General features: G+C 42.7%; 1 protein-coding gene across 9 annotated transcripts in view; it reads right to left on the bottom strand.

Moving 5' to 3' along the window:
* Positions 1 to 7,192: 7,192 nt before the first annotated feature.
* Positions 7,193 to 24,798, bottom strand: part of LOC145713935 (integrator complex subunit 6-like) — a 56,286-nt gene continuing 38,680 nt past the window's right edge. For 5 of the 9 annotated variants that reach the window (XM_081792803.1, XM_081792810.1, XM_081792802.1 and 2 more), the window contains 9 exons: positions 20,897 to 20,991; positions 19,742 to 19,852; positions 17,270 to 17,488; positions 16,500 to 16,623; positions 14,789 to 14,931; positions 12,951 to 13,185; positions 10,161 to 10,538; positions 8,961 to 9,054; positions 7,193 to 8,362 (listed from right to left, as the gene is read on the bottom strand). In XM_081792803.1, coding sequence (XP_081648929.1) covers positions 8,254 to 8,362; positions 8,961 to 9,054; positions 10,161 to 10,538; positions 12,951 to 13,185; positions 14,789 to 14,931; positions 16,500 to 16,623; positions 17,270 to 17,488; positions 19,742 to 19,852; positions 20,897 to 20,991 — 1,508 coding nt within the window. In that variant the 3' untranslated portion in view covers positions 7,193 to 8,253. The remainder of the gene's footprint in view (positions 8,363 to 8,960; positions 9,055 to 10,160; positions 10,539 to 12,950; positions 13,186 to 14,788; positions 14,932 to 16,499; positions 16,624 to 17,269; positions 17,489 to 19,741; positions 19,853 to 20,896; positions 20,992 to 24,798) is intronic. The other 4 variants (XM_081792805.1, XM_081792806.1, XM_081792808.1 and 1 more) reach the window with 4 other exon arrangements.

The raw sequence follows: 24,798 nt of genomic DNA on the forward strand, positions 1-24,798 counted from the left end.
GTCCCGTGAGCAGACAGCATGGTCTGAGGATCCCCTGGGTCACTAGGGGAGAAACAGGTCCTCTGCTTGAAGTGCATTTGGGAGTGGCAGCAAGGCTTCTCCAGGGACAGAACAGGTGGTGCCAGGTGCTGCACTGTTCCCAGGCATAGGAGCAGGGATGCCGGCTGAGGGCATTGAGACTTGGTGCCAGCTTTCCGCTCCACTTTACCATAAACTCTGAGCCACTGCGTGGTTGTGGGACCGCTTGCCTGGGACCAGCCCGCAAATGGCAAAAGCGTGGGGAGACCCTCCCCCAGAGGATCCGCGCGGGGACCTGCTGCATGAGTCCCTAAAATTTGGGGTTTAGAAACCCAGCTGTGTGCTGAGATAAAACAGCTTGGACACCAATAGGGGGTGAAGGCAGGGATCTGATGGAAGCTGGGGACACAGGAGGGGTGACTGTTTGCTCCTCTTTGAGGACTTCCTGAAGAGTGGCAGGTGCGAGCTTTCTGCTCTGGGGATGACAGAGCAGGGTGAGGCCAATTTGCCCCCTGGCCATCAGCCCTGACTGACCCCAGTGAGCTAAGCAGCACCACCGAGTGGAGACTGGAGCCTCTTACACCAAGCCCAGCCCTCCTGCACTCTGCGGGGGCATCTCCATAAGGGCAAGTAGGCGTGAGAATCAGGACAACGGGTGCATCCTCCACAAGACCACCACAGACCCCTCACATGCACCAAGCCTACTGATCACAGAGTGCTGCAAAGCTTCAGCTCTAGGGGAAAAGAGGATCTGGCTTCCTTTTTGCTTTTATTTTGCAATTTATCTTATTTTTGATTAAAATATTTTTTTCTTATATGTGCTTTTACTTTTAATTTTTAGATCTAGCTTCTTTTAGCAAGCAGACCAAAACACACCTAGGATATCCCCCTTTTTTTTTCTGGACAAAATGACAAGCTGGAGGAATTCACCCCGAGAGAAAGAACAGGAAGTAGAAGTAATGGCCAGAGATTGAATGAACACAGTAATCAGTCAGATTTCTGGACTAGAATTTAAAACAACAATTATAAGGATACTAGCTGCTTGGAAAAAGTATAGAAGACCCCAGACAATCCCTTATTGCAGAGACAAAAGAGGTAAAATCTAGTCAGGCCAAAATTAAAAAGCTATAACCAAGATGCAAACCTGAATGGGTTGCCATAATGAGGATGAAAGAAGCAGAGGAATGAATCAGCGATGTATAAGATAAAATTATGGAAAATAATGAAGCCAAAAATAGGAGGGAAAGAAAGGTATTGGATCACAAAGGTATATGTAGGGAACTCAGCGACTTCTTAAAACATAATAATATTTATATCATAGGAGTCCCAGAAGATGAAGAGGGAGAAAGAGGGGAAGGAAGTTTATTTGAGCAAATTATAGCTGAAAAGTTCCAACTGGGGAAGGACACAGACATTGAAATTCAAGAAGCACAGAGAACTCCATTAAATTCAAAAAAGCCAGCCATCACCTAGACATATCATAGTCAACCTCACAGAATACACAGACAAGGAAAGAATCCTGAAAGCAGCAAGGAAAAAAAAGTTCTTAACCTACAAGGGAAGACAGATCAGGTTTGCAGCAGATTTGTCCACAGAAACTTGGCAAGCTGGAAGGGAATGGCAGGATATATTCAACGTGCTGAATGGGAAAAATATGCACCAAGAATCCTTTATCCAGCAAGGCCATCATTCAGAATGGAAGGAGAGATAAAGAGTTTCCCAGACAAACAAAAACTAAAGGAATTTGTGACCACTACCCCAGTCCTGCAAGAAATATTAAAGGGGACTCTTTGGGGTGGGGGGGAGACAAAAAGCAACAAAGACTAGAAAGGAAGAGAGAACATCACCAGAAATACCAGATGCCATTAAACTCATATCTTTCAATAACCATTCTGAATGTAAATGAACTAAATGCTCCAATCAAAAGACATAGGGTATCAGAATGGATTAAAAGAAAAACAATACCCATCTATATGCTGCCTACAAGAGACTCATTTTGACCTAAAAACACCTGAAGATTGAAAGTGAGGGGATGGAGAACCACCTATCATGCTACTGAATAATGTATTTCAAAAGAAAGACAGAATAGCCATACTTATACCAGAAAAAACTAGATTTTAAAACAAAGACTATATAACAAGGGATAAAGAAGGGCATTGTATCATAATTAAGGGATCTATCCATCAAGAAGATCTAACAATTGTACATATTTATGCCCCCAACTTGGACACATAGATCAATGGAACAGAACAGATAACCCAGAAATGGACTCACAACTATATGGTCAACTAATCTTCGACAAAGCGGGATAGAGTATCCAATGGCAAAAAGACAGTCTCTTCAACAAATGGTGCTGGGAAAACTGGATAGGAACATGCAGAAGAATGAAACTGGACCACTTTCCTATACCATACACAAAAATAAATTCAAAATGGATTAAAGACCTAACTGTGAGACAGGAAACCATCAAAATCCTAGAGGAGAATACAGGCAGCAACCTCTTTGACCTCAGCGGGAGCAACTTCTTCCTAGACATGTCGCCGGAGGCAAGGGAAAAGCAAAAATGAACTATTGGGACTTCATTAACATAAAAAGCTTCATTAACATAAAAGGCAGTCTACAGAATGGGAGAAGATATTTGCAAATGACATACCTAATAAAGGGTTAGTATCCAAAATCTATAAGGAACCTATCAAACTCAATACCCCCCCCCCCAAAATATGCAGTTAAGGAATGGGTAGAAGACATGAAAAGACATTTTCCAAAGAAGATATCCAGATGGCTAACAGGCACATGAAAAGATGCTCAACATCATTCATCATCAGGGAAATGAAAATCAAAACCACAATATGATACCACCTCACACCTGTCAGAATGGCTACAAATAATAACACAAGAAACAACGAGTGTTGGTGAGGATATGGAAAAAGGAGAACCCTCTTGCACTGTTGGTGGGAATGCAAACTGGTGCAGCCACTTTGGAAAATAGTATGGAGGTTCTTCAAAAAGTTAAAAATAGAACTCCACTAAGGTCCAGCAATTGCACAATTAGGTATTTACCCAAAGGATACAAAAGTACAGATTCGAAGGGGCACATGCACCCTAATGTTTATAGCAGCATTATTACCCATAACCAAACCAAAGAGACAGCCCAAATGTCCATCGACGGATGAATGGATAAAGAAGATGTGGTATATATGTGCAGTGGAATATTACTCGGCCATCAAAAAGAATGAAATCTTGCCGTTTGCAATGACACGGATGGAGCTAGAGAGTATTCTGCTAAGTGAAATAAGTCAGTCAGAGAAAGGCAAATACCATAGGATTTCACTCATATGTGGAATTTAAGAAAAAAATGGATGAACATATGGAAGGGGAAAAAAAGAAAAGAAAAAGGCTAACAAACCATGAGAAACTCTTAAAGATAGAGAACAAACTGAGGTTTGATGGAGGGAGATGGGTGGAGGATGGGCTAGATGAGTGGCAGGTATTAAGGAGGGCACCTGCTGTGATGAGCACTGGATGTTATAAGTGAGGAATCACTGAATTCTACTCCTGATACCTCTATGGCACTGTATGTTAACTAACCATAATTTAAACAAATATTTGAAAAGATAAAGATCACTTGACTATTTTATGTGGGCCTATTTCCAAGTTCTCTATTATGTCCCACTGATATATTTGTCTATTCTTGCACCAATACCACCCTGTCTTGATTATTGCACCTTTATAGTGAGTCTTGAAGTTAGGTAGTGTTAGCCCTCCAACTTTCGTCTTTGTTTCTTATTGCGTTGCCTCTTCTGGATCTTTTGCTTCTCCCTATAAATCTTAGAATCAGTTTATCAATATCCAGAACATAACTTGCTGGGATTTTGATTGGGATTGCGTTGAATCTGTAGATCAAGTTGGGAAGAACTGACATCTTGACGATCAAAGACTGAGATCTTAACTCTCAGACTTGTGCACACTAAGCATCCAGAAGTTTGTCAATCATAGTTCAGGTTTTTCTACCCCATTCTCATGGTGGTTTTCTATCATTAATCTCTGCTCCAGCAAGCCATGCCTCGCTGTTATTGACCTATGTCTCGCTAATCTTGGGGGCAGTGGTTTGCCCTGTGTCCTCCCCTCACTTATAGATCCAAGAAGAGTTGTTGATTTTTCAGTCCGTTCAGCCTTGTACTTGTTGGGAGGGAGTAGCAACTTCCAAGCCATGTGGGACCAGAAACCAGAAGTCAATGATTTTTTTTTTTAAGTTATTACACTTCTCAAAAAATTTAAAATAAAATTATCATATGATCCAGTGATTCTATTACTATTCTATACTATTACTCAAAGAAAACAAAAACACTAATTTAAAAAGATATATACTCCTATGTTTACTGCAGCATTATTTACAATAGCCAAGATATGGAAGCAACCCAAATGTCCATCGATAGATGAATGGATAAAGAAGATGGCTATGTGGGGGGCGTGTGCATGCGTGTGTAATGGAATATTTTTCAGCCATAAAAAAGAATGAAGTCTTGCCATTTGTAACAACATGGATGGAGCTAGAGAGTATTATGCTAAGGGAAAAAAGCCAGTCAGAAAAAGACAAATACCATATAATTTCACTCATATGTGTAATTTAAGAAATAAAACAAATGAACAAAGGCAAAAATACAAACAAATAGCCACTCTTTTTTTGGTTTATTTATTTACTTTGAGAGATTAATAGAGAGAGAGAGAGAGAGAGAGCAAGGAAGGGGCAGAGAGAGAGAGAGAGAGAGAGAGAGAGAGAAAACAGACTCTTAAATGTAGATAACAACCTGGTGGTTGCCAGAGGTAAGGTCAGAGGGGGATGTATAAAATAGATAAAGGGGATTAAGAGTACACTTACCATGATGAGCACTGAGTAATGTATAGAATTGTTGAATCACAATATTGTACATCTGAAATTAATGTAACACTGTGTGTTAATTACACTGGAATTAAAAAAAACATTATGACACTTCATAATTTTGCATGTCAGGAATTTGAGCAGGGCTGAATGGCAACCATTCTGCTCCATATGGCCTCACGTGGCATCAGATGGCACCTGGACTGCTCCAGAGCATTTTGTTGTTGCTGTTGGTGTTGTTGCAAATTACACGTAAAATGTACCACTTTAAAATTTCCCACTCAATGGCATAAAGTTGTGCAACCCTTAAGGAACTCTCTGGTTCTAGAACTTTTTTACTCTCACAAAAGGGAACGACACTGGCAGTCATTGCCCATTTCTTCCTTTCCCCACGCTCTCAAAACCAGTTATCTATTTTGTGTCTCTATGCATATGCCAGTTCTTGATATTCCGCATAAGTGGAATCACACATATATGCCGTTTTGTCTGGCTTCTTTCACATTCTTTCTTCCACAATGCTTTCGATGTTCATCCATGCTGTGGCACGTGTCAGTACTTTATTCCCAGCGATGTTTGAGGGCTCCAGTTACTCTATATCTTCAACACACTTATTTCCTTTTTGACGATGACCATCTTGGTAGATGTGAAGTGTTCTCTTATTGTGGTTTGGATTTGCATGTCCCTGATTACACGTTGACCATTTTTTCATGGGCGCGTTGGCCATTTACACTTCACGTGCTCCTTTGTGTGTGTTCTTTGGAGATGGGTTTTTTCAAAAGTTTTTTGGCCTATTTTTCCTTAGATTGTTTGTATCTTTGTTGTTGAGTGGAAAGAATGCTTTTTATACTATGGATACTGGACTCTTATTAGATGTATGTGTTACAAATATAAAATACTCCTCTTATGGATCATCTTTTCACTCTCTTGATAGTCCTTTGAGGTACAAAAGCTTTTAATTTCCTTTAATGTTTATTTATTTTGAGAGAGACAAAGACACTAAAAGAGGGGGAGGTGCAGAGAGAGAGAGGGAGAGAGAGAATCCCAAGCAGGCTCTGCGCTGACAGCCTCACAAAGTGTGAAATCATGACCTGAGCCAAAATCAAGAGTCGGACACTCAACCAACCGAGCCATCCAGGCGCCCCTAAAAGCTTTTAATTTTGATGAAGACAAATTATCTATACTTTTCTTTTGTTGCTTGTGCTTTTGGTGCCATATTCAAGAAACCATTGTCAAATGCAAGGTCATGAAGGTTAACTCCAAAGTTTCCTTCTAAGAGTTTTAGGGATTTAGCTCCTATTTATTTATCGTTCGTTGATTTTTGTGTCTGGTATGAGATGAGTATCCAACTTCTGTTATTGATTTCTAGTTTGATTCCATTATGGCAAAAGAGCTACTTTGTATGATTTCCATCTTTTAAAATTCATTGAGACTTGTTTTATGGCTTAGTATACGGACAATCCTGGAGAGTACTTTGTGAGCACTTGAGAATATGTACCCTGCTGTTGTTGGGTGGGCGCTCTACAGGTGTCTGTTAGACCTAATTGATGTATAGCATTGCTCAAGTGCGCTCTTTCCTTACTGATCCTCTGACTAGTTTATCCACTATGGTGCTGAGCCTAACGCTTCACCAGAGGTGAAATCTTATGGTCTTCTCAGGTCTTTTCGACTCTGAGCCCTGCCCCGGGCATGCACATGGTTTTCTAGATAGCCAGGTACACACACAGGAGCATTTCAAAGCCCTCATTCTCCAAGGTAACTCATTCCCCAGTTTTTCCTTCCAGGAGTTGGGTGAACCAGAAGCAATTTGCCCCCCTTACGTTAATCTTTCAGGGAGCTCCAGACAGGTTCAAACAGACAAACATAATTTCTTGGGACTGAGGTCCACTCTCCTCCCTCCAGAAGTGAGAACCCACACATAGAACGTAAGCTGTCATCCTCAAGACTGGGGGGGTGGGGCAAGAATACGTTCAAATGCCACAAAACTCTCTTATCATGTTTCACTGGCTTTTCTCCTGATTCAGTGTTCGCTTGGTTGCTATAAACCTTTGCTATCTTCCAGAGTCCTTCATTCTGATAGGTGTCTTTTTCAGTGTTTTCAGTGTTTCTGGAGAGGGACTGACCCCCAGAATACCCTGCTCTGCCATTTCCCCCAACATCGCTGGGTTCTGTGAGTGATGTTTTGAAGTTTCAATCCTTATGTTAACATCTTCACTTTATAATGTGCACTCTGTTTTCTGAAAGGAGTAATAAGTCACAGGAAAGATAAAACTAGAAATGTCTCCAGCATTAACAAACTTGTGAAAATCAATAAAATGATTTATTTTATATATGCAAACTCAAAATCTCTTTGTACACTTAAATTTCTGCAAATTAATCCAGACAAAACAATACTGCTCCATATAAACCTTTGTATAAACCTTAAAGGAAATATATACATTATTTTTTTTTCTTTTAGTGCTCCCAAAGCACAGAACATACAAGTCTGCCTGAAGACTTTCAGTCATCACACGCAAGAACAAATGTCAGGGTTGGGGTAGCCTCAGGTGCACTTTGTAATGTCTCTAGACAAAATAGAAGAGAGTTGGAGGTAGATCATTTGTGACTCACCCTGCCCCCTCCCACAGAGAAATAAGTTACCCGAATAGCAGCTTTCTTACTCTTTGTTTCAAACCGTCCTGAATATTGCATGGTTTAAAAGGCACAACTAGGAATTGTTGAAAACTCTGTTCGGCACACACAAGATGACCACCAAGCAGTGCTCCACGTTACAGGTGGCTCTTAGTCACTCTGGAAATGCCCAGAACAGCAAAGTTCATATGAGGAAACCCTTGTCACATCTAGAAGGGGCGACAGTGGGGCGCCTGGGTGGCTCAGTTGGTTGAGCGTCCGACTTCGGCTCAGGTCATGATCTCGCGGTTCGTGAGTTCGAGCCCCGAGTCAGGCTCTGTGCTGACAGCTTGGAGCCTGGAGCCTGCTTCGGATTCTGTGTCTCCGTCTCTCTCTGCCCCTCCCCTGCTCACGTTCTGTCTCTCTCTCTCTCTCTCTCTCTCAAAAACAAATAAAGATTAGAAGGGGTGACAGTGCTTACTGAAGTTGACCTGCTGAATTAATAATATCACCTTCCTCAACTGGGAAAAAAACAACAAAACAACAAATTAATACTTCCAGAAAAACCCTTAGCCAGCTTTTACTTCCGGAGAACCATAAAAAAAAAAAAAAAAAAAAAAAGCTCCATGGCTTTTTCTTAGCTTCGGGAAGGCAATTCCCTTGCCTAAAACATTCTAGGAAGCTTTGACAATATCATCTTCCATCGTACAGCATAGAAAACTTGCCCTTTTTTCTCCTTGGTCTTTGCATTAACACGATGCTCTTCTGTTGATGTGATTAACGTTGTTGAGGTGGTGGTGGGAGTCTATCTTTTCTAGTACCTTCTCAAGGTACTGGATTAAGACTCGTCTTTTAAACCTAGAAATAAAGAGAAATTTTATTAACCAAAAGATACTCGAAGCCTTTCCAATGTGCAAGGCACTGTGCGGGGCACAAGGTGGAACTGGCGGTCTACATGCAGCTTAGCAGGGGCGCCCGGGTGGCTCAGTCGGTGGAGCATCCGGACTTCGGCTCAGGTCGTGATCTCGCGGCTCGTGAGCTTGAGCCCCGCGTCGGCTCTGTGCTGACAGCCTGGAGCCTGCTTCGGATTCTGTGTCTCCCTCTTTCTCTACCCCTCCCCCGCTCGTGCTCTGTCTCTCTCTGTCTCAGTAGACATTCAAAAGAAATTTACCAAAAACAAACAAAAAAAGATGCGGCTTAGCAAATACTGACAGTGCCAGCTTGAGGGCCTGAGCCCACCTCAGGCTGTGGTGAGCTTAGACGATCCCACAGACATGGGTGAATGAGTCGGACTCTGATAATACCAATCTCGATGCCTCTGGAGACAGCCTTAAGTACGAGAGAGAGCCAGGGTTTGGGAACACCAAGGGACAGCTCATTCCACCCCCCGGCCCCCATTCTGCATTGGGCCCTACCGCTTAACGACAAACAACGAAGGTCTCCACTTTACACCCACCTTGCAGCTTCCTTGATGGTAAACTCGACAAATTGTTTCTTGACTGCAAGAGACCCTTGCACTTCTTCAAGCAGAATGAAAATCCTTTCATACTCTGAAGATATTAAAAAAAAAAAACCAAAACCTCAGTATTCTTAAAAAATACGAATAGGAAATAAAATTCAATCCTTACACATCCTCAGTAATCAATCCTCACAGGTGGAAAGTTATCATTTGTATTTTAAACACTCGAACCCAAACATCCGCGCATCAGCTACTAAGGAAACTCTTGTAAACACTGAACAAATGTGGCAGACTGAACAATGGCCCCCAACGTTGTCCACATCTTACCTCCTGGAAACTGTGAATATGTTACCGTATACGGCAAAAGGGACTTGACTTTGCAGATAGAATCGAGCTGTGGATCTTGAGATGGGGAGATTATCCAGGCTTACGCATCAGTGTAATCACAAATATCCAAATAATAGGAGGTGGGGAGTAGAATTGGAGCCAGAGAGAAAAGATGTAAGGATAGGAGCACGGCTAGACAGGAGAGAAGGCCCTGACGTTACTGGCTCGAAGCTGAAGGAAGGGGCCAGGAGCTAAGGAGCACAGACAGCCTGTAGGAGCTGGAAAGGGCAAGGAGACAGATTCCCCCTAGAGTCTCCAGAAGGAACACCTTTCTGTTAGCCCAGTGAAGATAATTTCAGAATTCCGACTTCCATGACAGTAAGGGGAGTACAGTTTTGAGCCACGTGGTTTGTGGCAACTTGTTACAGCAGCAAAAGGAAACTATTACAATCAGTAAGGTGCAAAAAGAGAAAAGGGTGTATTGGGTCCTTTTAGTTAAAGCAAGAGGAATCACTTTAAATTATGTGAAAACCCAGGGTGCTGGGTGGCTCCACTGGTTGAGCGTCCAGCTTTGGCTCAGGCCATGATCTCATGGGTTCATGAGTTTGAGCCCCACGTCAGGCTTTGTGCTGACAGTGCGGAGCCTGCTTCATTCAGATTCTCTGTCTCCCTCTCTCTCTCTCTGCCCCTCCCCTGCTCGTGCTCTCTCTCAATCTCTCTCAAAAATAAACATTAAAAAATAATAATAAATTATGTGAAAACCCAATACTTCCCCAATACCTCCAGAGATAGCATGAATCTATCCTGAATCATAGAATTATGAGAAGGACCTCCCATTATATTATTGATACTTGTGCCTTCATTACTTACTTCGTCCAAATTTTCGAACTTCCTTCATTAACTGATGTTTTATATCAGCATTGATTCCTTGCGCCATAGCAGGAGTTATTTGCAAGGTGTTTGGTACAGTTCCCAAAGTGGGTGTCACTGAGGCTTTTCGATCATCTACAGAGACACTGCAGTGTTTGCTTCCTCCTAGAAGTGCATGCGTACCAGGTTTGTGAATCAGGCCATCTTTCCTTAGACTAGTGAAGTCGTCAGATAGAGAATCCAACTGGTGGTGGTGTGGAATACCATCTCCTGCCATATTCATAAGCTCTGGGGGAGCAGATTTTGACAAGAAGCCATCGGGTGGGATCTGACCATTTTCCCTCTTCTCCTCATGGACATCAGGAATGATAGTGACACCTGGAGGCCAAATCAAGAAGGTAAACTGTGAGGTGGGTGAGTTATATCAACCCCACAGGCAGATCTTCACGTTTGAGGAAATTATTTGTTTCAAAAAGCAAGAAGGCGTACAGACGGGAGGCTGAGACCCCTCAAACCGAGCCCAGGAAAATAATACAACAAAACCACCTTCTTTTCTTCACGGCACTCCCAATACATATGGAAACCGAGTCAGGCAAGACAACTACTGAGCGTTCTTAGGTCCCTGGCACCCGTGGTTTAGTGGCTGCTTGTGCTTTACAAGCTGAAAGGCAGCAAGTCTCACTTGATGTCATGATTTCTGTAATTTACATATAAAATGCCATGCTTAAGAAAATAAAGAAAATGCCAGGCTTCACCGAGCTTGGCACCAGACTACATGGGCCCCCTTCAATTTCTCTCCTCTCTATCTCAAAAGTTCTAAGAAAACAGAGGTGGCCGTTAGGCCTCGAGGCTCTACATGTAGTCCGTCACCAAAAATCTTTGTGATTCTCATCATTCCCTTCTGTGACAAGGAAATGGGTTTCCTTTTACTCCAGGCCTGACACCTCTACTTCACATGCTCTACCTCCTTCCTGCCAGGCACTGAGACAAAGCTAGAGGATCGGCAGTGAACGAGACAGACAAGAACAATCCCTATCCTTACGGAACTTACATCCTCATGGGGAAGTCAGATGGTATGTGTAATTTGGGCAAGGGGAATAATACAGTTTGAATTCTTGTTGGGAAGGAAGGTATCAGGGATGTGACAGAGAGGAGGGGGAGTCTCCGTGACCACGGGGTCGGGCAGGGCCCTCTGAGGAGGTGACCCGTGGAGCAGGAGACAGGGCGGCCTGTGCACGTGAGGAGGACTTCTGGCTGCCGTGAGGGCCAGTGCAGGGCCTTAGGAGGGGATGAGCCGGGGCCGTGGAGCAAAGGACAGAGGCAGAGAGGGCAAGGAGGACACCCAGAGGACGCATGCAGGAGAGGAGGGCAGGCCCGGGTCCTGCAGAGCGTGTAGACCAGCGTCGGGAGCTCCGATTGTGTTCTGAGTGCTCGGGGGAGTTGGTGGCGGGTTTCGGGATGGATGTGGCAGGATCGGATTTCCGTGCGCACAGGGTCAGTTGGGCTGCAGGGCAGTGATGGGTCAGGAGGGTCAAGTGGGAGAGCAGGGAAATCAGATGAGAAGCTGTTGTAGCAGCTTGGGGACAGACGGTGGCAGCACAGACTAGAGGGATAGAGACTGGGTGTCAAAGTGTCTGCACTTGCTAAGGGATGGAAGTGAGAGAAGAATAAAAGAGAAATCATGGTGACTCCGAGGGTCTTCACTGAACCCCTGGGGAAATAACGGTGCCAGGAGTGTGCTCTTCCTGATCTGGCCCAGTGACCTCATGTTGATGGCCTGACAGCGATCACGTTGGCATCCTTTACACTGTGGAAACCTGCAAACATTATAATCCAGGGCTTCACCTTCCCGGCCCCCACACACTCGGACAGCTGGCTGTTGCACCTTTACCAGCATACTGCCGGATGGTGTCACTTAACATTAAGAGTCATGCCTGCGGCAGGCAGCAAGCAGAGCTGTTTTGGAGAGCGCGAAGGTTAGGAGTTCTGATGAAACACGTGAAACCAAGTTTTATTGGCCTATGGGACACCTAAGTGGAAATACCATGTCCATGGTTAAATTTAGGTCTGGAGTTTGAAGCAAGGTGTAAACACCCGAGTTGTTGACATGTAAATGTCCTGGAAAGCCCAAGACTGCATGGGATCACCTGGGGTGGGGGGTTGGTGTCTGGAATCCAGCTTTGGGTCCCTACGCTATTTACAGGTGGGAGAGAAGGGGAGAAACCAGAAAAAGAGGGTGAAGAGGAGTTGCCATCAAAGGGAAAAGAAAACTAGGACGTGTGGTGTCTGGGAACCTGAGAAAGTTTCCAGGGAGGAGGGAGTGAACAACTGTGACAAGTGACGCGAAGAAGCAATGGGAACACGCAACAGACCCTGGGAGCCGTGATGATGCCTGTCTCAGTGCGGTGGGGAGGCAGAGCCAGACCGCACTGGGCTAGAGCGGGAGCAGGAGTTGAGGACACAGAGAGCCAGTGCAGACCCAGCCTCGTATTAAGCTGGTTCTCTCTTGCTGCGTCGAGAACCTGCTTCCTCGTTCTGACTCACGCAGCAACACGCTCCTATCCCCATGTCTCCCCCTTGTGCTAGTTACTACATAAGTATGGATCTTCTTGCCTCAGACAGTGACTCTGCTCCCCACGGGGCCCTTTGTACCTACCACATTGATGATTTAATAATGGTTTACTTAACGAACAAAAAGCGGATACAAAGGAAATGAACACAAAGGAAAATAAGGCTGTTTAGTGTTAGTCTTCTAGGAGCCATAAGGAAATCACAACCACTACTCTATACCTGTATGTACAAGGGTGGGTTTTATGAGGTTTGGATAAGATGGGAACCACGAGGCTGAGGGTGGTCCCTTTCCGCCCACATGGTTAGTTACAGTGGGTGGTGTTTGTGGTTTCGCCAACAGCAGGGACATACTCCGCCTTCTCTTAGATGACAGAGGACTGTTGGGTTCTCCGGGGCGCTTCACTTTGTTCTGTGGCCCTGCCACGAATTCATCTGCTTCATCAATCATCATTCCCTAGAAAACACCAATGAACACTCTCCATTAAAGAGCACAGTGCCCGCACGCGGCACGCGCACACTCAAAACCATACATCCTGTTACCAACACACGTCTTCATCACGGGCCAGAGATTTACCGTGCCCCACCTAGACCCTGTTCTCAGAAAGTGCTACTCCAGTCCCATCTTGACCTAGTCTCGGTGGAACAAGGAGGAAATGAAAAGATAACGTGTTGCCAAGGTCAAACACAATACAATCATGATTAACCAGAAAGCTTGAGAAATGAGCAACTCGCATCAACCGAAGAGGTTACTTTTCGGAGGAAGTACAGACCATTCGGAAGCGACCCTTGGCAAGTGAACCAATTCCCTTTTGTGTGCTTTTGTGCTTTAAATGCATCATTAAGAAATATTGACTATCACTGTACAGAACGCTGCATGTGGACGGTAGAGAGCAGGTTGACAGAAAATGTCACTGCCCCAACAGCAACCTCACGGAGGTTCAAATATGTCCACCTTGGGGGTTTTTCATTCTTGGGGGTAGGTAAAGGATGACAGCCATCAGTGCAGAGGGTTAGCTAAAAGCTGTTCCCATCCAAGGATAACCTGAGAATATGAAAACATTTTCATAAAATCATGATAAATGACGCTTCCAAGGCATTTTCCAAAGCAACACGGTACAGAAAGGGGAAACCATACACCCTGAGCATTTACTGCATGTAGGTCATGTTTGAAATGGGTACATGCACTAACTCAATACTGCACAGGACTCTGGTAAGTGTAATCATTATCCCCAGGGATTCAAATGAGGAGCCCAAGGCACAGAAAAATTAAGAAAAAGTCCAATTAATTGAGGATTGGGGTGAAGTGGAATATCTCTCAGTCTAGTTTTGTTACCAGACAGATTATTATATGGTCTGCAGCTTAACACCAATAGTCTTCTCCATGTGTGCAAACAGAATCCCCATTTGTCTTCATCCTTAGATGGTCAAGTCGGTATCTCTCTCTCTCTCTCTCTCTCTCTCTCTCACACACACACACACACACACACCTCACATTTAGATCTCTACTAGGACAATCCAAAGAAAGCAGCATCAGGTAGTACTTCCTATTTCAAGATGAACACTTCATCACCATCTGGCTAGAGCACTAGAGATCTGAGTAATGGAAACAGGAAATAACTGGTGATCTCAATATTAAAGGAATTAGTGTGCAGAGGTGGGAATGAATACAGACTCTGGAGCTGGAAAGATGTGGGTTCAAATCCTGGCTCTTCTCAGCTGTGCTACTCAGAGCACACCACTTGACCACTGTGAGCCTTGATTTCTTCTTATGAGAGGACACGTGGTAACACTCATCTGCAGAACCGTTGTGGCCATTAAATGTGATCGCGTAAAACACCAACTCCTACTAGGTACTCAGTAAATGTCACTTATTCTTTTCTTCAAACAACACACCTTTGTATCAGGAGGCTCCCACTTTCCATTTACGGAGAGCCCTGGAGTCCTATTTTATCTTGTCAACCAACAGAGAACCTCTGATTTATATTCACCTTGCCCAGAAGAAAGGAATTATAGCAAGACTATCACAACTTGAGCAGACTTAGAAATAGGTATCTTACCTTCTTATCTTGTTTGAATGGATTGCCAAAAGTATGTAGTCTTTTTGGTTGATCTGGATCAATCTCTCGAAGCGGAGAAGCCAGTGTCTTTAGATATTCCTGATAGTTACCCATTTGTGCGACCGGAACACTATGAAGGGAATCTGTAAAATCACCGGCAAAGAAACAAATGGTACACAGCTGCAGTGTATGCATCATGAGGACAAGGGGACACGATCAGGGGCTCAGTAGGTTGAGCATCCTATTCTTGATTTCGGCTCAGGTCACGATCTCACGGTTTGTGGGATCGAGCCCCGTGTCAGGCTCTGCGCTGACAGCATGGGGCCTGCTTGGGATTCTCTCTCCCTCTCTATCTGCCCCACCCCTGCTCACATGTGTGCATGTGTGCTAAATAAATAAATGAATAAATAAAACTTTAAGAGGGCACGATCATAGTCTGGTTTGGCAACGTGTACCTTGGCATCCAATAGTCTAAAATCTCAACTTTTGGGGGCACCTGGGTGGCTCAGTGGGTTAAGCATCTGACTTCAGCTCAGGTCATGATCTCACGGTTCATGGGTTGGAGCCCTGCGTCGGGCTCTGTGCGGACAGCTCGGAGCCTGGAGCCCGCTTCTGATTCTGTGTCTCCCTCTCTCTCTGCTCCTCCCCTGCTCGTGCGTGCGCTTTCTCTCTCTCAAAAATAAATATAAACATTTAAAAACATCTCAAATTCCAAGATCTAAAATTATCTCTCTTCATCCCACTCACTACTCAGGGTACCATCACTACTCCCTACAAGCTCAAATCACTAGGCCAAGTACAACGCCCTTAGGCCTCAAACCAGGTTTGAAAATGGGCTGACATCCTGTATGCTACCACCCAGCCTGAAACACCATATTTGTGCTGCATTTCAAAGAGCCTGGCCTCCATGGTTCTCTCTTATCATCCAGAGACCTTGGTTAGTAGGTCTTCCGTTCTTGGGGAATGTGACTAAATCTATAGGCTCCCTTCCTAGAGAAGCTTCCCTCCTCTCCACAGAACTTGGTATATAATTTTAGGAGGTCGGCCAGGCTAAGATTTAACTCCTTTTAATGGACAAATGACCCTGTTTCAAATGAACACAATGGAGTAAAGGGGAATTGTACACCATCACCAACTGTCCTACACACTACCAGCTTCATAATTTTCATGTAAATGAGGAATTCCGGACTGAATTCATCACGACAGGCTGGGTTGTGCCATTTCCAAAATCTGACAGACCTAGGTCCCGCCACTTTCCAGTTCACTAAACCTGGAGTGGCTATCAAAATGCTCACCCTTGAGAGAGATATACCAAGAAACAGACTCTTAATCATAGAGGACAAACCAATAGTTACCGGAGGGGAGGTGGGTGGGGGGAATGGGTGAAACAGGTGATGGGGATGAAGGAGGGCACTTGTCGCGAGGAGCACCGGGTGAGGTAGGCAAGTGTTGAATCACTATATTATACACCTGAAACTAATATGACACCGTATGTTAACTGTACTGGAATTCAAATAAAAACTTTAAAAAATGCTCACTCTCAGTGAGCCAATTAATGCACACCTGCCCTAAAACCTGAGAACAGGTGAAAATGAGCATTCTAAGCCTGAAAGTATTACAAAATAACCTACCCGTTATGCAATAAGCACTTTCACGTAAGTCAGGCTTGATATTTTCCTAATCAACAAAAAATACTTCTTTGTTCATTTACCTTCATCTTGTCCAACAATAAACTTGTGTGTTTTCAGCAGATTGGATCTCATTCTGGTTAACTGGTCTAAAAGACCTCTACGTGGAATATCATAAGCATTTCTATATGTCTGAGGTTTCAAATCCTGTTTGAAATGGAACAAATAATTTCAGTTACTCCTGACGCTTTTAATATAGAAATGTAATTCTTAATGCTGCAGTGTATGTAAAATCGTAGTGAAGAGAGGGATATTCAATACAATAACTACCATAGAATTTTGCCAGTGGAAACCTCGCCTTTGCTGGCCTTGTTCCAAATTCTAATATACCCACAACATGCTCAAACCACTGAGAATATCCTTTCCCAAGTGTGTCAACTGGCCTGGCCACCTCTGCCCAATGTGGACCTCCTCTATGGGAAGTCTTGGTGTTAGAGGTCCCTGCTGGGCTGGCCAAGACTTTCTCGAAGCTGCACTCCTGCCTGAGACCCTTCACACCCAATTCTCTTCCTTGTCCCTTCCTCTCACAGGTGCTAAATCAGCCGTGTGGCCTGAAGATTCCCCCGCCAACTCCTGTTCTCTCTCCCCTTTATCCTTCACAGACATTACCCCCAAACATATCTTGCACATTTAATTCCATATTGGCGTCTGTGGGCAGGGCAATTCCTAAACTAAACCGTTGATAAGTATGAAGTCCAAAACAGGATCGTAATTATTTCAAAACTAAAATACTATGGCATAAATGCATCAGACAAGCTCAAACAAATACAAAGTATTTATGTCCACAATTTACCTTGTTTAAGAGCCCTACTTGGAAGCCAGCAAATTCTTTGGTATTCAATTCTGTTAGTCTTGGTGCACTTTCCCCTATGATTTCTTTCAATAGTTTTCTAAAATTTTTACTGTGGGTAAAGGACACGCCACCTCCAGAATGATTTTTCACTTTGATTCCAATTTCCTGGGGAGGTTTCTTCCCCACGGACGCTAGTATCCGTTCTGACTCTAGTTTGGTCTAAAATGAAAGTACATAGTATGTTATGAAAAGATCTATATTATCACTGTTGTTTTTACTACTTAAGAAAGGGAACACTTTAAGAACCCCACAGAACACTTTTCAATTGTAAATCACAGAAAAATGGGTAATTAAACATTTCCCTGTGCTTCTCTGCACTATCACAGCAAACAGGGAGGTGGGGGTGAGAAAAATAACTTACTACATTTTTTCTCTTGTCTAATGGCAAAATTATGATTGGATCATGGAGAGAATGGAAACCATGGATAAGAATTACATTCATAGACATTTAAAATCACATTTTGTTGCTGTAAAATCTAGTCTAAGTCAATATATTTATTTCAGACCCAGACATAAAGGTTTAAGACTCTGTATTTATAAATGTAAACTAGGGCTAAAATTCAGATTACACAGATTGGCATTACATCTGGAAATAATTCAGCTGTTTGTTTCTAATATCGGACCACCCCCCAAAAAAGTAATGCTTAAATTTAACAAACGTTACCACGCAAATGATTTGTAATATCTGCTCAGTAAGTTTCTAGCTAACTTACAAAAAAATCCTAATGGACGCTATTAAACCGCATTGATAAATAGTGCCTGATGGTGACTTGTAGCAATATATTGGGCATATCTGGTGATCCACATACATGGTTCAAGGAACACTGGTGACATAGTTGTTATTAAATTAGTAATTAAATTAGTGATTAGAGTGATTACAAATTAGTAATAATTTTTTTCTTTAAAAGAAGGGATTCCACCAGTGCCCAGTAAGCCCAAAAGGATTTTTCATTTCTTACGGTTAGGTCGGAGAGATTCATTAATTCTCACTATGATTGGAATTAAGTATGTTTCTTATCTTTGGCACAAAATTAAGTCATGAAATAAGGGATAAGAGCAAATGAAGGGTCTGTTTCCAGAAATGGTCCCGAAATCTCATTCAGAAAACTACACAAGCAACGTGTTCCAGAAGGTCCCAGAACTTGCACGACTCAACTCTGCTCACTATTCTTCCTGGTGGCCATACCCTGCTGACACAGCCTTAAAGGCCTAAGGTAGACATCAAATAAAAAAATATATGTAAATCAATAGGTCAATCAATCAATAAATAACCAAAACAAAACATTCACAACAACAACAAAAATCTATTGGCGGAGAGGAAAGGGGGTCACGGGGACGCTCGGTGGACCAGAAATCTAGGTCTGCCTGTGCTTTCTTTTGCATTTATGAGCACACTGGACCGGCAGGAGCTGGTAAACTCCAGACCATACTTCTGTTTGTGCCGGATCCTAGCAAGGTGTGTCAGCGTCCCCCAACTGCGGAGTCATTTTGGTTCTTTAGTGAAATCTGACACTCTTTTGCTTACGGCTGTCTGTCTTCTAAAGGCCCAACTTCCAGACATATGTGACTTAAAGCCTGACTGCCACTGCAGACGCTACCACTGCCCCCTACCTGGGAGCACCCTTGTGCATAAGAAGAAAGTAAAAAGGCTGCATTAATTTGTCATAGAACGTAACACATTCGTATGGCAGTAACGCTCTACCTCAGTAGCTCTGAAACTCTTCCATCCTGCAAGAATGGGCTAGGTAGAGGTGAGAAGTATGGTAAGTAGGGGTGAGTGGAGGATGAGGTACTAATAGAGGGGCAGGCAAGGGACAAGGTGAATAATGGTAAATGAGGTGGGGGTATAAAGGAACGGATGGAGGGCAAGAAGAGAGGAGGTTGAACTCCACTCTTCGGGTCCCCAAGGGGCCTATCACCCTCCAGCGTGAGGAACACTGGTCTCATCTCCCCCTCGCCAAGAAAGAGCGTGTGCATACGTTTATTGCCTAAGAACTAATTTCAGGCCAGACGTTGAGGCACACCATGCCTCAGTGTGCCGACCTAAAGAAGGGGGATGCGCTAGCCCAGTGTGATTGGAGGAGAAACTAGGTTGAGGATAGACAACATGTGACCCATGAGATCATTTTCTTAAGCCTCTGCCCCTCTTAGGCCACAAGATGTCAACCAGCTCGTGGGTAGCACAAACTGGCAAGCAGAAGGAGAAACGGCACAGCATCCAATGACACTGACAGACCCTTAGCTGCAGCTTAATGGTGAAGCTAGAAGCCATAGAGAATCACATTATCACTAATCCATAAAGTGGAGAGATATATACACATTTAATTTGAAAAATGACAATTACACTAAAGAATAAGGAAATGCACTTCTGAGGGCAAAGGATTTTTGTTTGTTTGTTTTTACCAATACTACCTGTTGGCTGAGTTTTTTAAGGTAAGAGATAACACTGTAACTAAGTCCACAATCTAAATTATCTGATATCAGATTTGGAGCTCCCATCATCCTTAGTGCTTTCTTTAATGGCTATAAGGAAACAAAATACACAACAGTAAGAATAGAATAAATCTTAAAATACTCAAAGTTCAGTTATAAGGGGCAAAGGGACATGATTCATTTCTTAGAAGTCAAGGTGCTGCACATAAAACCAAACATGGAACATTAAAAAGTGGCAATGAAAATAGCAGAGGAGTAAGGAGCAGAAAGTAAAAAATAAAAAGTAAATAAATAAATAAATAAATAAATAAATCAGAAGAGAGTGGGATAAGAAGATCAAGAAACAGCATATTCAAACAGGTAAATTGCTTTCAGTCTTAATTCCCAAGTCATAAAGTCATTTCATATTGCATTTTATCGTGCACCCCATTCCTGCCATGGTAAATACTAACGCACCCCAATTTCTCCTTCCAGTGACACCAACAGTACCATTTAAGATTCTGCCTTTTCACCTCTAGAAACTTGGCTTAAGGTTTGCTACATCCGCCTCTGAAACGATTTTGGTAATCTTGATTTCGATTACATGACCAGTTCAAAAGCATCACGAAGATTTTTCTCAAGTTGTAAACACCCAAATGAGGCCAAGTAACTTTTGATTCTTTTTGGATTCCCCTCCCCCAACCAGCAGCCCCGCTTCCTGCTGTGTCTAGAACACATTTGACAGGCAATTGGCACATATGCCGCCTTCCAGAATTTCTTCTTTCAGAGGGAAACCCCACATTGAAAATTTCTAGAGTTAAAAAGGGAAGTTGACATTCATACATGAATCCAGACATATTTTTCGCAAATTCCAAAATTCCAATTTCACAAGGTTGCTTTTGCTCAGAGAAACAGAGATGTGTTTTTATAAAAATAACCATGGCAGTTAAAGGAAATAAAATAAGCAATTCTCTTTTGTGCCAACATGACATCTCCAAGGTCTTACGCATAATTCGCGAAGACGGTGGCGATATAGATATTTAGAAATTAAAAAATCTGTCTCATTTCGGGGGTCAAGTTTTTGGCTCACTGACATTTCTTGCAACAAGAATCATCACTGATACAGTTAATGCACATATACGCAGAAATACATACTAATAAGTAGTATGGAGGCAGAGTTTTTAAGTAGCTGTCAAAAGCCTGTCGCCACTTCAGATTTGGCTTAAGCTTGTGAACTTTAAACAAGTCATCTGCAAGAGAAAACCAAACAAAATATTACGTTATTCCAGTCCTAAATTCCAAGATCTAAATCAAGCACACCCATTATAGCATTTCCTAGAAATCTCAGTGTAATTAAAACATTACATTAGACGAACCTTTCTTTGGAACTTATTTGATTGTCTTTTTTTGGGTGCTCTTTGCCAACATTATATATAGCATTTTTCTAGTAAATAAAACAAATTCTCAAGTTACTTACGCCTCTTCCATGTGTGAAGCTACATAAAATCTAGTATTAAAGCACCACCTCTGAGCCACAGGAAATATTTTTCTGACCTCCTACATGCTGGTAACACTACTGTAGTTATGTGCACTGAGGGGGAATCCACGGACATTGGTTGATAAATGGAGGCTGTTAAGGTGCGCCTGGGTGGCTCAGGTTGTTAAGGGTCTGACTCTTGGTTTCGGCTCAGGTCATAATCTCACATGAGTTCAAGTCCCGCCTGGGGCTCAGCACGGAGCCTGCCCAATTCTCTGTCTCCCTCTCTCTCGGCCACCTCCCCCTGGCTCTCTAAATAAATAAATAAATAAATAAATAAAGGCTGTTAAAGCAACAACAACAAAATTAAACTCACAGAGAACAGATTGGTGGTTGCCAGAGGCCAGGTGGGGAGAAGGGGTCAGGCGAAATGGCTGAAAGTGGTCAAATGATACAAACTTCCACTTACAAAATAAAGTCCTGGCGACTATAGTTAATAATACTGTGCATATTTGAAAGTTGCTCAGTGAGTAGATCTTCAAAGTTCTCATCACAAGAAATTTGTGACTCTGTGTGGTGATGGATGCTAACCAGTGTTCTCAGTGTTCTTTTCACAATAGGTATACAAATATTGAATCATTATGTTGTACATGGGAAACTAATATAATGTTACATGTCAGTTATATCTCAGTAATGAATAGAGAAGTAAACAGTGAGTGTTACACTTTTGGCTGAAAGGTCAAGGTAAGAAGCTTTACAAAGTATATGAGAACAAAAGCAAAGCCTCTAACTTTCAGGCAGAGACCGCAAACTCCAAATTATGCTTTGGATCCTCTTTAATAAGTCTATACTTTGTATAGTCCCTCCCTGCCCCGCCTTCTTCATTTCTTTCATTTTCAAACTTTGCGTCTGTCAAATGCTAGTTACCAATTGGGTCATGGCACTAGCAAAAGCTAGTAGAGATGTTAGGTTGTAGTTCAAAACTCTGTACAACTAAATATATTCTCTTGAATACCATGTGTGTTAATACCACTAAAGACACTGTCCTTAAGTAAGCAGATCTATCTTTTCACACTTAAATTTAATTGTTTTAATAATCTAAATGCATTCTATACACTACAGGAAAATTTTCAAAATATGTCATTATTCCCTTCTGAGGGAAAGAAAAAATATATTTTATATAATAATTCAAAATCAATAGCCCCACACATCAACAGGAGCCTGCCACGCTTACTATAAATACCAAAGATATTTCAAATCCATCTTCGATTTTGTTTTTTCAGGTTTCATTGGCTCTTATCCAAAAAAAATCCAAATGCTTTACTTCCAGGGACAAAAGCATCCCAACGCCACGTGCATAATTTCTCTACGATTAGGGCTATTCTTTGAAATTCTGAATTACTAGTTAAGAAAAACAGCTACACATTTTCTTCCTTTTACTGCTATAATAAATGATTGACCCCTGCCGAAACTAATTTAAATGAATTTACAAAGTCATAAAATGTAGGTCTTTTGTTCTTTTGGTGCAGGGTAGAAAGAACAAAGAAAACCAGATCTGAAGAGATTTCTGGCTCATTGTAACATGCAGGTCCTTTAAAGACCATTCATATCTTGACAGAAAGGAATGAGAGACTGTGGAAATATCCTGTTACACTTGGGTCTTTATGTGGAGTCTGTTGGGAATGAAGCAGAGTTTTGGAAACTGACAAATTGAAAGACCACAAGACTGGGGAGACATCTAGATATAAACAGATTAGATAGTGAAACGAGAGTCAAGAATACTCTTAACATTTCTAGCAATGCCAACTGCAATGATTCCACCAATTAGTCTAATTCAGTCTAATTATTTCTTGCCGGAGTTTTTGAAAGGGGGGAAAGAAGAGAGAGAATGTTCCACAATCTAGATTAAGGGTAGAGAGCCATTGGGGTAGCACCCCTTTAGTCACATTCTCCGCAGCTCAGTGAATGATTTCCATGGCATGAGGTCGCCATTCACATGGAGTCTCCGCAATGGGACCCCGAAGACGCCATAAACAACCAAGTCGTCAACATTTGAAAGACGAGGAGACCAGAGGATAGGAAAGTGAAGTGATAACTGCTGACACCTCAAAGACTACTGACATTTTCTCTTCCATTCCTTTCTCCCCATTTCCGGCAGCAAAAAAAAAAAAAGGGGGGGGGGGAAGATGTGGGTTTGAGCTCCAGGCTCAGCCACACGCTTGGCAGAGTAAGCTTTGAGAAATCGCTTCCCTTTCTGGGCCTCCATTTCTTGTTCTCCTGATCATAACTGGTCTGAATCTGAATTTTATTTTTTGCACAAGTCCCGGTTCTTAAGTTAAAAGACAAAGCTACAACAAGTGTCTTCATTTCTGTAGTTGTTGGCCCTCGATAGAAAAAAATAATTTCCTGGGGCGCCTGGGTGGCTCAGTTGGTTAACACGACCGACTTCGGCTCAAGTCGTGATCTCATGGTTCGTGAGTTCGAGCCCCATGTCAGGCCTTGTGCTGACAGCTCAGAGCCTGGAGCCTGCTTCAGATTCTGTGTCACCTTCTCTCTCTCTGCTCCTCTCCTGCTCGCTCTCTCTCTCAAAAATAAATAAAAAGATTTTTAAAAAAAGAAAAGAAAAAATAATTTCCTTAGTGAGAGATAATCTTCTTGCCGACTGTGTTGTTCTGGTTGCCACCCTACTGACATGATTCCTGTGATAGCTCATTGACCCAATTAAGCCTCACTTACCCATTCCAGGTTAAGTTTTAGTGCTTCGATAATTAAACCTCGATTAACTACTTCTGATGGAAATCTTGAATTAATACAGGAAAAAAACAAGGGTGACCTTAATGGACAGTTATGCAACTATGCAGTAATACAGTGATGTTCCTGGGCATTAGGAGGTATATGTGACTTAACTTGCCCTTTTCCTCAATGCCCTGTCCACCAAACTGCAAAAAAGCCCTATATCTTTATATAATGTCCTTAATATGGACTAGCAGTGCCTTCAAGAGCTATGAAGATAACATAGATATTAACTTATTTAATCCCAACTAAATGCCTTTGGGGAACCCCCCACTATCATTACCCCCCATTTTACAGATGAAATGCCTAAGGCACAGAGAAGCTATGTATCTTATCCAAGATCACAAAGCAAGCAAACAGCAGAGCCAAGATCCATACCAGGGCAGCTTTGCTCTGTAGTCCATACTCTTAACACTATGGGGCTGCACAACCCAGAAAGCGAAGTCATGGTGGAAATGCTGAGAGTGTCCATTTCAGAACTCCACATGAAACTCAAGTTTGGGGTTCGGGGGCACAAGGACCTCCAGCCTCAAATGGTGTGAAAAACCCTGTGCTCCTGGGAAGACACAGGTTACAGAAAAGCGTGGGAATGGATATTTATTTTTTAATGTTTATTTATTTATTTTGAGAGAGAGAGCAGAGAAGGGGCAGAGAGAGAGAGAGAGAGAGAGAGAGAATCTCAAGCAGGCTCCACGCTCAGCACAGAGCCCAACTCAGGGCTCGATGACCATGAGGTCATGACCTGAGCTGAAATCAAGAGTCAGATGCTTTACCAACAGAGCCAACC

This window comes from Panthera onca, chromosome X, assembly GCF_046562875.1.
Source record: "Panthera onca isolate mPanOnc1 chromosome X, mPanOnc1 haplotype 2, whole genome shotgun sequence".
NCBI lineage: Eukaryota > Metazoa > Chordata > Mammalia > Carnivora > Felidae > Panthera > Panthera onca.